At 49.1% G+C, this 12,592-nt stretch overlaps 1 protein-coding gene across 3 annotated transcripts in view; it reads left to right on the forward strand.

The window, feature by feature from the left end:
• LOC127395184 (arrestin domain-containing protein 3-like) overlaps positions 1–12,592 on the forward strand; it is a 39,339-nt gene that overhangs the window by 11,789 nt on the left and 14,958 nt on the right. For all 3 annotated transcript variants that reach the window (XM_051641746.1, XM_051641747.1, XM_051641745.1), the window contains exon 2: positions 11,960–12,041. In XM_051641746.1, the coding sequence (XP_051497706.1) occupies positions 11,960–12,041 (82 nt within the window). The remainder of the gene's footprint in view (positions 1–11,959; positions 12,042–12,592) is intronic.

Below are 12,592 nucleotides of genomic sequence, written 5' to 3' on the forward strand. Positions count from 1 at the left end.
GGGCCTCTAGGCTCAGCTGCTGTGTTGAGGGGTCGTCATCCAGTCTGCTAACGCTCTTTCTCAGCCACGGACGGACCCATTTGGCGGGAACCCAACGCGTCTCAGCTCCTGTAACGACACAAGCGTAGCCCCTACCCCAGGTTATTAGTTCCTGCGGGCCTTGCCAAGCCTGTGTCCTTGGGTCAAATACCTCCACCTGCACCTGCTTTCCAGAAAAATCTGTAGCATTAAAAGAGAAATGAGAAAAGATAGGTATGTGATCGTCTGAGCGTGGATTAAGCCAGTTCAGGACATAACATGCCTTGCATACAAGCTCATAGGGGCCCACCTCCCCCTCCTTTTTTAAAACTCCAAGCAAACACTTTAGGTTCTGATGATGTCTCTCAACAATGGCCTGGCCTCCTGAGTTATAAGGAATGCCTGTAACATGTGTAATGTCCCATTGGTGAAAAAATTTGCGGCATACTTCACCCTTATACGCTGGTGCATTGTCTGTCTTAATGGTGTCTGGACGGCCCAGCACCGCAATTGCTTGAGACCAGTGCAGCTGAGCTGCCTTGGCACCTGATGACACTGCCGGAGTTGCCCATATAGCTTTTGAGCAAGTGTCCACTGTGACATGCAAATACTTCAGGCGGCCAAATGGAGGGAATACTGTAACATCAGTCTGCCACACTTGACGTGGCTGACTACCCCTAGGGTTGACCCCCTGTTCCTGAATTGGTGATAACCGCGCACAATCGGGGCATGCTGCAACAATTGCCCTAGCAGTTGCTCGTGGTATCTGCAATTGGCGCTGTAACGCGCGGGCAGACTGATGAAAAAACTCATGTGAAGCACAAGCCTGCTGCTCAGGTGTTACATAGGCTACACAAGGACTAGAAACAACCTTGTCAATATAGTCATTGCCTTCTGCTAATGGGCCTGGCATAGTAGTGTGACTTCTGATGTGAGAGCACCAGAGCGGTGGTTGGCGTTGTTCCATGATGTTCCACAGACAGATAAACAGTGCTTGCAACTCCTTATTAGCTACATGTCCTAAGATAGATCGTGAAATTCGTGTCACTGCTCCAACCACATATAGTGAGTCCACTACAAGATTTAGGGGATAATGAGAAAAGTCTGTTAGGGCCCAAATTACTGCTTTCAATTCTAGCATCTGTACTGATGCTCTATTCTGGTTTACCCGAGTAACCCAACGCCCCTGTTCCCGGTAGGCATACCCATATTTCCCAGTACGACTACTGGCATCAGTAAATACAGTTACCGCATCAGAGATGGGATCTTTGTTCAATACGGGTCTCTCTTCTAATACTAGGGCCGTATTAAACAGTGGATGGCTTGGATAATTATTATCTAAGGAAACTCCTGTGGTTGCCAGAGCAAATGCAATGCTTTGCTGAGTCCAGTCCTCGATCAGGTCTATTGTTTTAAGTGGCAAAATGATTGATAAAGGATCTCTTCCAGCAATAGTTCGAAGGCAACGTCTGGATTTCAGCAACAGCGCTCCAATAGCTTCAAATCTGGGCGTGATTGTGTTCCGGAGGTGAGATGGCATAAAAACCCATTCAAAAATATATAGCTTCCCTTGATCGTCAATCTGGGCAATTAGAGCGGCACCTTCTTGATGTTTGTTATACACTATGAGAGTTACGGGCAAATTTTCTTGATACCGATACGCTGCAGTGCCTGCCAGTTTTTGTTCAATTAATCGTATTGTCTTTTTTCCGTCGGGGCCGAGTTGTCTTGGCTCTGCGGGATTCGTGGCCCCGTGCAACAGAGCAAACAGAGGTGCCATCTCTTCGTTGGTGATGCCACAATAAGTTCTGATCCACTGCATGTCACCAACCTATTTTTGTACCGAACTCACTGTATTCACGTCGGCTCTTAACTGCATCTTCTGTGGGCGTACTCGAGAATCTGTGATAGTCATACCTAAATAGTTTCAAGGAGAGTGTCGCTGGACCTTTTCTGGAGCTATGACCAGACCATATTGCCGTAAACAGTTCGTTAGCTCCTGCTCCAAAGTTTCAGTGATTTGACCCTTGCTGGCCACTAGGATATCATCCATATAGTGGTAAGTTAGTAAATCAGGATGCGCCGTTCGCCAAGGCTTCAAAGCGAGATTCACAAACCATTGACAAATTGTCGGAGAATTTTTCATTTCCTGCGGCAAAACTGTCCATTGATAACGCTCAGCCGGCGCGGCTCAGTTGATGGAAGGTACAGTAAATGCAAAACGCTCGCTATCTTCAGGATGTAGCGGAACGGTGAAAAAACAATCTTTTAGATCGACCACTAGAAGGTTCCAATCCTTTGGCAACATTACTGGTGATGGGAGGCCGGGTTGTAGCGCGCCCATATCCTGCATACAGTCATTATTGGCGCGCAGGTCGTGTAACAACCGCCATTTCCCTGACTTCTTTTGTATGGTAAAGATTGGCGTATTCCACGGGCTTGTTGATGGTTTAACATGGCCTGCTTGCAATTGTTCTTCCACCAGGGCTTGGACATGTCGCAGCTTCTCTTCCGGAAGCGGCCACTGGTTAACCCACACTGGTACATTGGTCTTCCATGACAGTCTCAGCGTTGGGCGGGAGCTGCTATCCGTAGCCGCTATTAAAAATGCGTTTGCATCGTCAGGCCCCATTGGCTCAAAGCATCTCACCCAAGAATCCATAAGGGCGTGTACATTACGTAGGGGCGGACATGAGCCACATTACCTTCCGCATCCGTCACACTTAGAAAAGAGTCACTAATCTTAGTAGCAGATTGCCTTCCAATTCCAGATACAGAGATATGTAAGTCCTGCAACTTCCAGGCTTTAGGCCAAGCATGATCAGGTATTATAGTAATATCAGATCCTGTGTCCAGCATCATTTCCACCCCCTGCAGGGTTATCCCTTCTGGGCCCACGATATTCACTGTCCGTTTTGGGCGGTCTGTGGTTATGCACTCACAAAAGGCCACTTGGGGCACTCCCGTGGAACCAAAACCACCTGTTCCCCGCTTCATGGTCTCGGTTCTGGGGACAGCTCCTCTAAAAGGAATAAGCTGGGCTATTTTACTCAAAGCTGGAATAGTAACTGGGGGCGAAAAAAATTTTACCATAATTCCAATGTTCCCGGTATAATCCGCATCAACACAATTGGGCAAAACAAATATACCCATTCGTGAAGCTGAAGAACGACCAATCAATAGTGCTGATAGGCCATTTCCCAGTGGACCCGTGCAAGTAGATTTAAGCACATGCACCTTGTCATCTGTAATTATTGTAGATTCTGCCACGGCCAGATCGACTCCTGCGCTTCCGGCTGTGGCGGCAGTGAGCTCGTGGAGGCAGCCGCTACCCAGGGATATTTGTTCGCCGCGTCCCTCTGCACGCGGCTCTGGTAGTTTCCCGAAAGGGCAGTACCATCCTTTCTAAATCGTGAGCGACATTCGGTGGCCTTATGCCCAAACTTATGACATCGGGCGCAGTTTCCGTTAAAATTACCAATTGGCCCCACACTCTCGGCTCCTCCTCCTCTTCTACGCTCTGGGCACTGCCGTTTCAGATGTCCCACTTTACCACATTGAAAACAAGCTTCGCGGAGCCCCTTATTCCCCCGCCCTTGGGGCTTCCTCTGATCTAACACTGCCGCTAGAGCCTGAGTGTGGATCTGTGCCTTTTCTGTCTCCATCAACAATGGGGCACGTGCACAGGCTTCCACCATCTGTGCAAGAGAAACCCCTGGTTGCAAAGTGGCAAGTATCTGTCTACAGGCTGAGTTGGCATTTTGAACAGCCAAGTCTTTCACCAAGACTGCCTTCACTTCCTGAGGAACAGTTGGGGCTGCATCCAATGCCTCTTTAAGTCGGTCCACAAAACTCAAAAAGGATTCCTCTGGCTTCTGCATGATCTTGGTATATGGCAGCTGGGGTGCGCCCACTTGCGGCAAGGCCAAAAATACGGCCAGAGCAGCATTTTTTGATTGCGTCAGGATTCGAGGGTGTAGCGCTGCCTGTCGGGATGGATCCCGAAATTGCCCCGTACCCATCAGTTGGTCTAAGCTGATGACGCGCAGCGGATCACCTGGTGCCAAATTAAGATTCTCCAACATTTTGGCCTCTAGTCGTTCCTGCCATTTGGCCATCCAGAGCATATAAGTGGTAGATGTCAGGATCAATTCCATCAGGGATTTAGACTCAGATGGAATCAGCTCAGTGTATTTAAAGAGGGCACAAACTTGATTGCGTACTAGTTTGTTATCATGGCCATATGCCATCACTGTCTTTTGTATGTTAATAACCATTTTCCAATCTAAGGGATCCCAACGTGGGCCGTGCTCTGTCCGGGTGACTGGCAGGGATAAAGGGGAAAGCGCGAAGTCCCCTTCTAGCCGCGCGTTTTCAATGATGCCTTTCCACCGGGTGGTGTGATTATAACTTGGGTCACTAGGTGGCGCTCTCGTCCCGTCTGTCTCCCGAGCTGCCGGGGAAGAAGGCACTTCTGTTTTTTTACCCGATGACGTGGGCGGGCTGGGCGAGATTTGAGATAATGGCTGCCCTCCCCCCGAGGCGGAAGAATGGGCGCTGCACCGCATTAGTTCCTAAAACTCCTGTATCCACTCCTTCTCTGCATCAGAGGTTCGAGCAGAGGGTCCATACTTAAGTTGTAAATAATTATCAGCTTCTGATAAACTCTATTCCCCGTCTGCTACCATGTTAAGAATCCATTTGCGCAGAGAGGGGGGCAGGCTTGTTAGTTCCCTGTCTGGCGGGGCGGCAGCCTGGTGAGTTGCCGGAGTAGTTCCCGAGCCAGACTCAATAGCCTGTAGCTGCTGCTCGATATTCTTTAGCCCGCCAACAATCGCCTCATGGGCGCTCTTATACGCCTCCTGTATTGTTTTAGCCTTAGACCCCCGATCTAGGCGCTGCATCTGCGCAAGCAGCTCTGACATTTTTTCTGCCTGTTCCTGAAGCGCCGCTTGCATACCCGCCGTTGCTGTGGGCGGCGCCGCCTCATCGTCTGGGAGGGGAACCTTGGCAGGGTCGATTTCCATCGGCAGCGGGGGTGCCGAGGGTTGTATTTCAACTTTTAGCCCCTCATCCGCTCGCTTTTCCCCCTTCTCCTCACCATTCCAGGGGGGCAAGTCATCATCCACACCTCCCCACGCCTCCTTCTCTGCTAACGAGATCGGGAAGGCATTGTAACCGCCCTCCGGTCCCCCATCCTGAGGCGCAGGATCCTTTAACAGCGTCCGTTCCGAGGCGCCCGATTGCCGGCGCTCCTCCCCACTATTCTGCACCGCTCGCCGAAGAGCTGCGGCAACTTGAGCTTCCCCGTGCAACTGCTCAATCATGGAGCGGACTGCGCGATAGACCGGTGCGAAACGTTTCGCCTCCTTGGAGCCGATCTGCACGGACTCCCACAGTTCTCCCCCCACCTTGTTCCAGGCGGCCGGACTGTACACCTGCAAGGGCTCCTCCAAGAGTCCCTTCCGCCTGCACCATACCAACAGGTCGACCAGCGACTGTCGGTCTAACTTTGTTTCAGTCTTTTGCGCCAACTTCATTACACTGTCTACCGTGGCGCGCTCCGTTGCCGATGCGGCAATACCCATCCTGCGTTCCCGATTCACTGATCGGCGTGGCCACAACCCGTCTCTCTCGAACGGCCCAGCTTACCCGCTGGCAGCAGGATCCTTGCCCTTCTTCGGCTCCGCTCCTCTACCCCGTTGATCACGTCGGGGTCACCAGATGCCGAGGTCCAGTTTCCGTGGCAAGCCGGGAAAGAACATGACACACCAGTATGATGTAGATTCAGTCCATGTTTATTAGGCTGCGTGCAGATTATATAGTCTCAGGACAGCGTGTACGCCGTCCACGTGGCAGAGCAAGGTTTTTGAGTGGTTAGTGCACACTGTTTACATGTCCCCGTTCCCCTTTTGATTGGTCCCAACTCCAAACCCTTTGTCCAGCCCCCCATCCTGTTTACCACACTACCCGACTGCTGTACGTCATCTTCACTATCTAGTTCCCACAGAATGGCCTTCACTGTTTCTCTTGTTATCTAAAGTTTCTCATAACCATTCAACACAGCTAGGGCCCCAACATTTGCAGATGACACTAAGCTGGGAGAAAGTGTCGATTTGCTTGAGGAGGGTAGGAAGGCTCTGCAGAGAGACCTGGACAGACTGGATCGATGGGCCGAGGCCAATTGTATGAGGTTTAACAAGGCCAAGTGCTGGGTCCTGCACTTTGGTCACAACAACCCCATGCAAAGCTACAGGCTTGGGGATGAGTGGTTGGAAAGCTCCATGGTGGAGAAGGACCTGGGGGTGCTGGTTGACTTAACATGAGCCAGCAGTGTGCCCAGGTGGCCAAGAAGGCCAATGGCATCCTGGCCTGCATCAGGAATAGTGTGGCCAGCCAGAGTAGAGAGGTGATCGTGCCCCTGTACTCGGCATTGGTGAGGCCACACCTCGAGTACTGTGTGCAGTTCTGGGCCCCTCACTACAAGAAGGATGTCGAGTTGCTGGAGCATGTCCAGAGGAGAAGCTACCAAGCTGGTGAAACATCTGGAGAATGAGTCCTATGAGGAGAGGCTGAGGGAACTGGGATTGTTTAGTTTGAAGAAGAGGAGGCTGAGGGGAGACCTCATTGCTCTCGACAACTACCTGAAAGGAGGTTGTAGGGAGGTGGGACGAGAGGAAATGGCCTGAAACTGTGCCAGGGGAGGTTTAGGCTGGATATTAGAAAGAATTTCTTTACCAAAAGAGTGGTTGGACAGTGGAACAGGCTGCCCAGGGAGGTGGTGGAGTCGCCATCCCTGGAAGTATTTAAAAGAAATGTAGATATATTGTGCTTAGCGACATGATTACTGAACAGGTAAATCAGGTTATGGTAGGGGGATTTAGGTTATGGTTGGACTTGATGATCTTCAAGGTCCCTTCCAACCGGGATGATTCTATGATTCTTAGAAACAATTCTCTCACGTGAAAGTCCGTTTGCCTCGTTTGCAGATGACGGAAATGTGCAAACATGCATGAGTCGTTCATAGCAGGGTGTATGCTTACAAGTAGGAGGGCGACCCCATGCTTCTGTCTGCTTAATCAGCAGCAATGACTTTGCATGCGGACTGTAGATCCAAATGCTGACCCCGATAGCAGGTGCTTGGTCTTGGCTGGAAAGGAAACAATTGGTGGCAGGGAAGGGACAGATCTGACACGTTCCGACACCAGAAGCGAGACAGGGTGTGCACTGCTGCACGTGCAGCACGCAAAACTTAAAGCAGTTGTCCCAGGACACCACTGCCCTTCCCTCGGCTGCAGGGGCAGGACTGCTAACAATTGCCGCACAGAGTGGAGTTTAACTCAATGCCTGGTACCCTAGCATAGTCTGGAAGGCTATGCCCTGTCCCTGCCTTGTCACTGGTCTGCTGGGGTTTGTTAGCCTATTGCTAAGGCGATGCCAGCCGCTGATTATAGGGGTCTGGGACATGGGGGGGAAGAGCGAGGCTGAGGGAGCAGGTTCCCCTGCCCGCACTCTGGTGTGTGCTGGAGGCAGGGCAAACAGGCTCTGGCCACCCCGAGGTCAGCCCTGTGTGGGGTTGGGGGTGCTCCGGGCCCTGCTTCCCTGAGGAGTTACAGAGAAACCAGCAGGTGGGGTGTTTCAATTCGGCAGTTACTGCTTTCTCCCTTGCTGCCTGCCTCGCCCTCTCCATCCTCCCCCCAGTTATGGATCCGATCACGGCCTTGGTAGGATGCTGGGGGCGCTGTATTGCTAAGGGGGGAGTGCTGTCACTCTGGTCACTTTTTGTTGGAAACGGGGCCTGCCTGGCAAGGTTGGCCTTGATGGCTCAGAGGGCACGTTGTCTTTTTTGGGCAAGTTAATCTCTTGGGACAGACAGAAGAAGCGTTCAAGCTCCCGCTGCACACATCCACTGGGCCAGCAAGGGGCTGTGAGCAGAGGTGGCCATTGGGACACATGGCCCTGCAGTTTCTCACATCCCTCACTTGGTTGTCTTTCCCCTCCCATGCCCCTGGCCAGCACTATCCATAATTGCCTTTCCGTAATGATCAGTACGTGCTCCTGAGAGAAGTGCAGGACTGGGGTGTCACCTTGCACGTAGTGCAGGTCAGGCCGGGGCAAGCCAGCAGGATGCCTCTGTAGTATGAGACCAGACAGGGAGGCATGGGTGGTGCCCCTCCCTCTCTCTTTACCTCTGCAGTAGTCAGGCCAGGCTGCGAGCATGCAGTATATGAGTGGCTGGCAGGGGATCTGCTCATACCTGTTTAGGCCAGTCCTCTCCTGCTCCAGCCTAGTCACAGAATCACAGAATGTCTTTGGCTGGAAGAGACCTCCAAGATCATCCAGTCCAGCCTTAGACCTTACACCACAAGCTCACCACTAAACCCTGTCCCTAAGCACCAGGTCCACATGCCATTTAAATGCCTCCAGAGATGGTGACTCCACCACTGCCCTGGGCAAACTATTCCGATGCTTGACAACCCTTTCAGTGAAGAAATGCTTCCTAATATCTAACCTAAACCTCCCCTGGCACAGCTTGCATCCATTCCCTCTGGTCCTATCATATGTCACCAGGGAGAAGAGGCTGTTCCCCTCATTGCTCCAGCCTCCTTTCAGGTAGTTGTAAAGAGCAATGAGGTCTCCTCTCAGCCTCCTCCAGACTGAACAACAGCTCCCTCAGCTGCTCCTCATAGGACTTGTGCTCTAGGCTCTTCACAAGCCTCATTGCCCTTTTTTGGACACACTCCAGCACTTCTATGTCCTTCTTATAGTGAGGGGCCCAGAACTGAATGCAATATTCAAGGTGTGGCCTCACCAGTGCCGAGTACAGGGGGATGATCACCTCCCTATTCCTGCTTGCCACAGTGTTCCTAATACAAGCCAGGATGCCACTGGCCTCCTTAGCCACCTGTGTGCACTGCTGGCTCATATCTAGTTGACTATCGATCAATACCCCCAGGTCCTTTTCCAACCTGCATCTTTCCAACCACACATCACCAAGTCTGTAGCTTACCATGGGGTTGTTATGACCCAAGTGCAGGACCTGGCACTTGGCCTTGTTGAACCCCATACAATTAACCTTGGCCCACTGATCTAACCTGTCTAGGTCCTGCTGTAGAGCTTCCCTACCCTCTAGCAGATTGACATACCCACCTAGCTTGGTGTTGTCTGCGAACTTACTGAAGGTGGACTCAATTCCCTCATCCAGATCGTTAATAAAGATATTAAAGAGAACAGGCCCCAGTACTGAACCCTGGGGAACACCACTTGTGACCGGACGCCAGCCAGATTTAACTCCATTAACTACCACTCTTTGGGCCCGGTGCTGCAGTCCGAGTTCAACCTGGGCTAGAAAAACTCGAGTTGAATCACGGATTGCCCCTTCTCCTCAATTAGAGGAGGAGTAGCCCCAAATTTGCTAGGTTTACTTTCCCAGTGGGTTCGTCCCTAGCTTGGGACTGGCTGGCCTATACCGGGTATGTCTCTAGAACACAAAGTTCTGCCCAGCACAAACACAGAGATTATGTGTTTAAAATACCACTTTACTGTAACAGTTTTTGAAGAGTGTGGGGGGGGAAACTGGATATGCAAATGTACCCGGTTGGTAAAGAGAAAGACTATTATAGTTGGATGTAGAGAGAGTCCGACGCCTTTCCCTTATAGAGTCGACGAGGTGCGTGTGTGTGTGGTCGGTTACTTTTGCCCAGGGAAGAGAACAGAGGAAAAGAAAGGTTTCTTGGTTAGTCTTACAGTTCCCAGCTCAGAAACACTGATAAGAGTAGCGGCGACTAGCTGCGGCGGCTGGAACTGCAGTGGCAGTGGGCGGCTAGTGACTGCCTCGGGAGCGCGGCTGCAGCTGCAGGGGCTTTGGGATTGCTGCAGGGGCTTGGTGGTCCAGGGGACGGCAGGTACATGGTTGGAGCTGTGGCTGGACCTCAGGAGCGCGGCTGCAATGGCTGCTTTAGGAGTGCTTGATGACGGAGGGCTGTGGGGAGCGAGCAGTGATTCCAGCTTTTTTGGTGTGCTCCAGCTCCCTTCTTCCATTTCTTCAACTCCGTTTGAGCAGGCTCCATGAGGAAAAGCAGGGACAAGCTCCTTTTCCTAGCCACAGAAAGCTCCCTTTTATCTGGTCTCCTATTTTTCTTTCTTCTATCTACTTCTTCCTTCTTTGTACCAGCAGCAATGGGCAATGAGGGATGGTAAAGATCCACAATGATTGTCTTTATCGGCATTCATTGCTTTACAGTCTTAGGCAGCTCCCAGCTCGTGATGAAGTCCCAGCCACGGACCCTACCCTACGGTATTGCTACCGTTTCTCCTTTATTTTTTCTGTTAAGTCTCTCTATTACAGTCAATTTCAGTGAGAGACATACTTTTTTGGAGGCCAGTTCTTCACACCCGGCCATCCAGCCATTTTTTTTCCAGCGCACAGTGTATTTATCCAAGCTGAGCACCACAAGTTTCTGAAGGAGAATGCTGTGGGAGACAGTGTCAAAGGCTTTACTAAAGTCCAGATAGACAACGTTCACAGCTCTTCCCTCATCCACTAGGTGGGTCACCTCATTGTAGAAGGAGATCAGGTTAGTCAGGCTGGACCTGCCTTTCGTAAACCTATGCTGACTGGGCCTGATCACCTGGTTGTCTTGTATGTGCTGAGTGATGGCACTCAAGATGACCTGCTTCATAGCCTTCCTTGGCACCGACATCAGACTGACAGGTCTGTAGTTCCCAGGGTCATCCTTTTAACCCTTCTAGTAAATGGGCATCACAATTGCTAGCTTCCAGTCACCTGGGACCTCCCTGGTTAGCCAGGGCTGTTGGTAAATAATGGAGAGTGGCTTGGTGAGCACTTCTGCCAGCTCTTTAAGCACCCTTGGGTGCATCTCATCTGGTCCCATAGACTTGTGCACATCTATGTGACACAATAGGTCTGTGATTGACAGCTCAGTACTTTACTGCAGTGCTGCTGCTCAGGCTCAATGAGACTGCTGATCTGGCAGGAAGGAAGAAAAACTTCTTAAAAAAAATAATCTTTAAAAGTGCAAACATTCCTTTGTGATGTCTCAGACTATTCACAATAGGTAGTGTCTTTTGCATAATTCCACTATATGTGTTTTTATTACGCCAACCCTTTTGCATATGAGAGGCTCAATTATTTTCTCTAAATAACTTTGTATTTTGATGGAATTGGCATTTTTATGGTAATTACATCAGAACAAACCACAAATTTGTTGGAACATTTCTAGTGATGCGAGAAATCATGGCTATAAACCAAGGTCAGCTTTCTTGTTGTAATTAGGAAATTTTTGAGTTCTTGCAATCCAAGCAAAATTGAGATAAACTTTCAATTTTTTATACATTAGCTCTAAACAATATTAATTGGGCAGCTTGCCACATTTCATGCCTCTGAATTTGTTTGGTACTTTCTAGGTGGTGCTTGTGCACTTTTTTAAAAAAATCAATTTTTCGACACTTGCTAGGCAGGAGATAGAAGGAAGCTGAATTACTAAATTTAATCTATTAATGTAGCAGACTTAATGGTAAGATTATTTAATACTATTAGAGAGCTCTTCTACATTTTAAGTTGTAATTAGAAATCTTACTAGAAAACACAGTTTCCTTTACAGATCTTTCAGGCAGACCTTGAAATGGCAGCAGTTGCAACTATGTCAGTACTCGGAATCAGGATCATAAAAGTAGAAGTTAACTTGTTTTAATTTATGTGAGGTGAATCTTGGAATATCACCTAACCTTACAAATTCTGCAGCCATACATCTAGCAGTTAATACAAATGGACTGGAGAGACTTTTTTCTGGGACACTGTGTTCTTAGTATTGTAAAGAATATCTAAGTCCCTCTTATTCTGGAAAAGAAACCTATGTAATATATTATGCTGTGTAAAATGTTCACAGGTGGAATAGCATATTGGGTTTTTCCCTCCTAGATGATGACAATTCTGAAGAAGGTCTTTACACCATTCATTCAGGAAGGCATGAATATGCATTCAGCTTTGAGCTTCCACAGATGTAAGTACTTACATGCAGGACACAGCTTGTGTGAGAAGGCTAAGATACATACCTACTTAAGTTGCAGGAAAATTAAATATAAAGGGACAGAAAGAGTCTGGAAATAGATGAAAGAAGAGGGGCAGGAGGAGCCTTTTACTGTAAAAGCCAAGAGTTGAAGTCATTAAGGTTAAAAAAAATTGTCAGAATGTTAGACCAATACCTAACATTAAAGCTAATAAACCATCTGCTTATTAGAGGAGCTGGCTTTGGCAGAACCTGTAGATGATAAATACTTTTACAGGTCAGTTTCAGCACAGGGCTTTACAGCAGATATTGGCACACTGAATAAGACCCATATATATGGAGACTTTTAGAAGTCAATTTAAGGTTCAGATGAAGATCTGATAAGGATGATACTGATATTCCTTCAAGTTGGAAGGGATGTTCAAATATGAAAGAACAAAACAGTATATATGAATATGGAATATTATGTTTGAGATTAAAACACTGAAGTTCTTTTCAAGTGTCTCGAAGGAGTAACTATGGAGCCATCTTTGATAATACTGAAA

The sequence above is a fragment of the Apus apus genome, chromosome W, assembly GCF_020740795.1.
Source record: "Apus apus isolate bApuApu2 chromosome W, bApuApu2.pri.cur, whole genome shotgun sequence".
Taxonomy (NCBI): Eukaryota; Metazoa; Chordata; class Aves; order Apodiformes; family Apodidae; genus Apus; species Apus apus.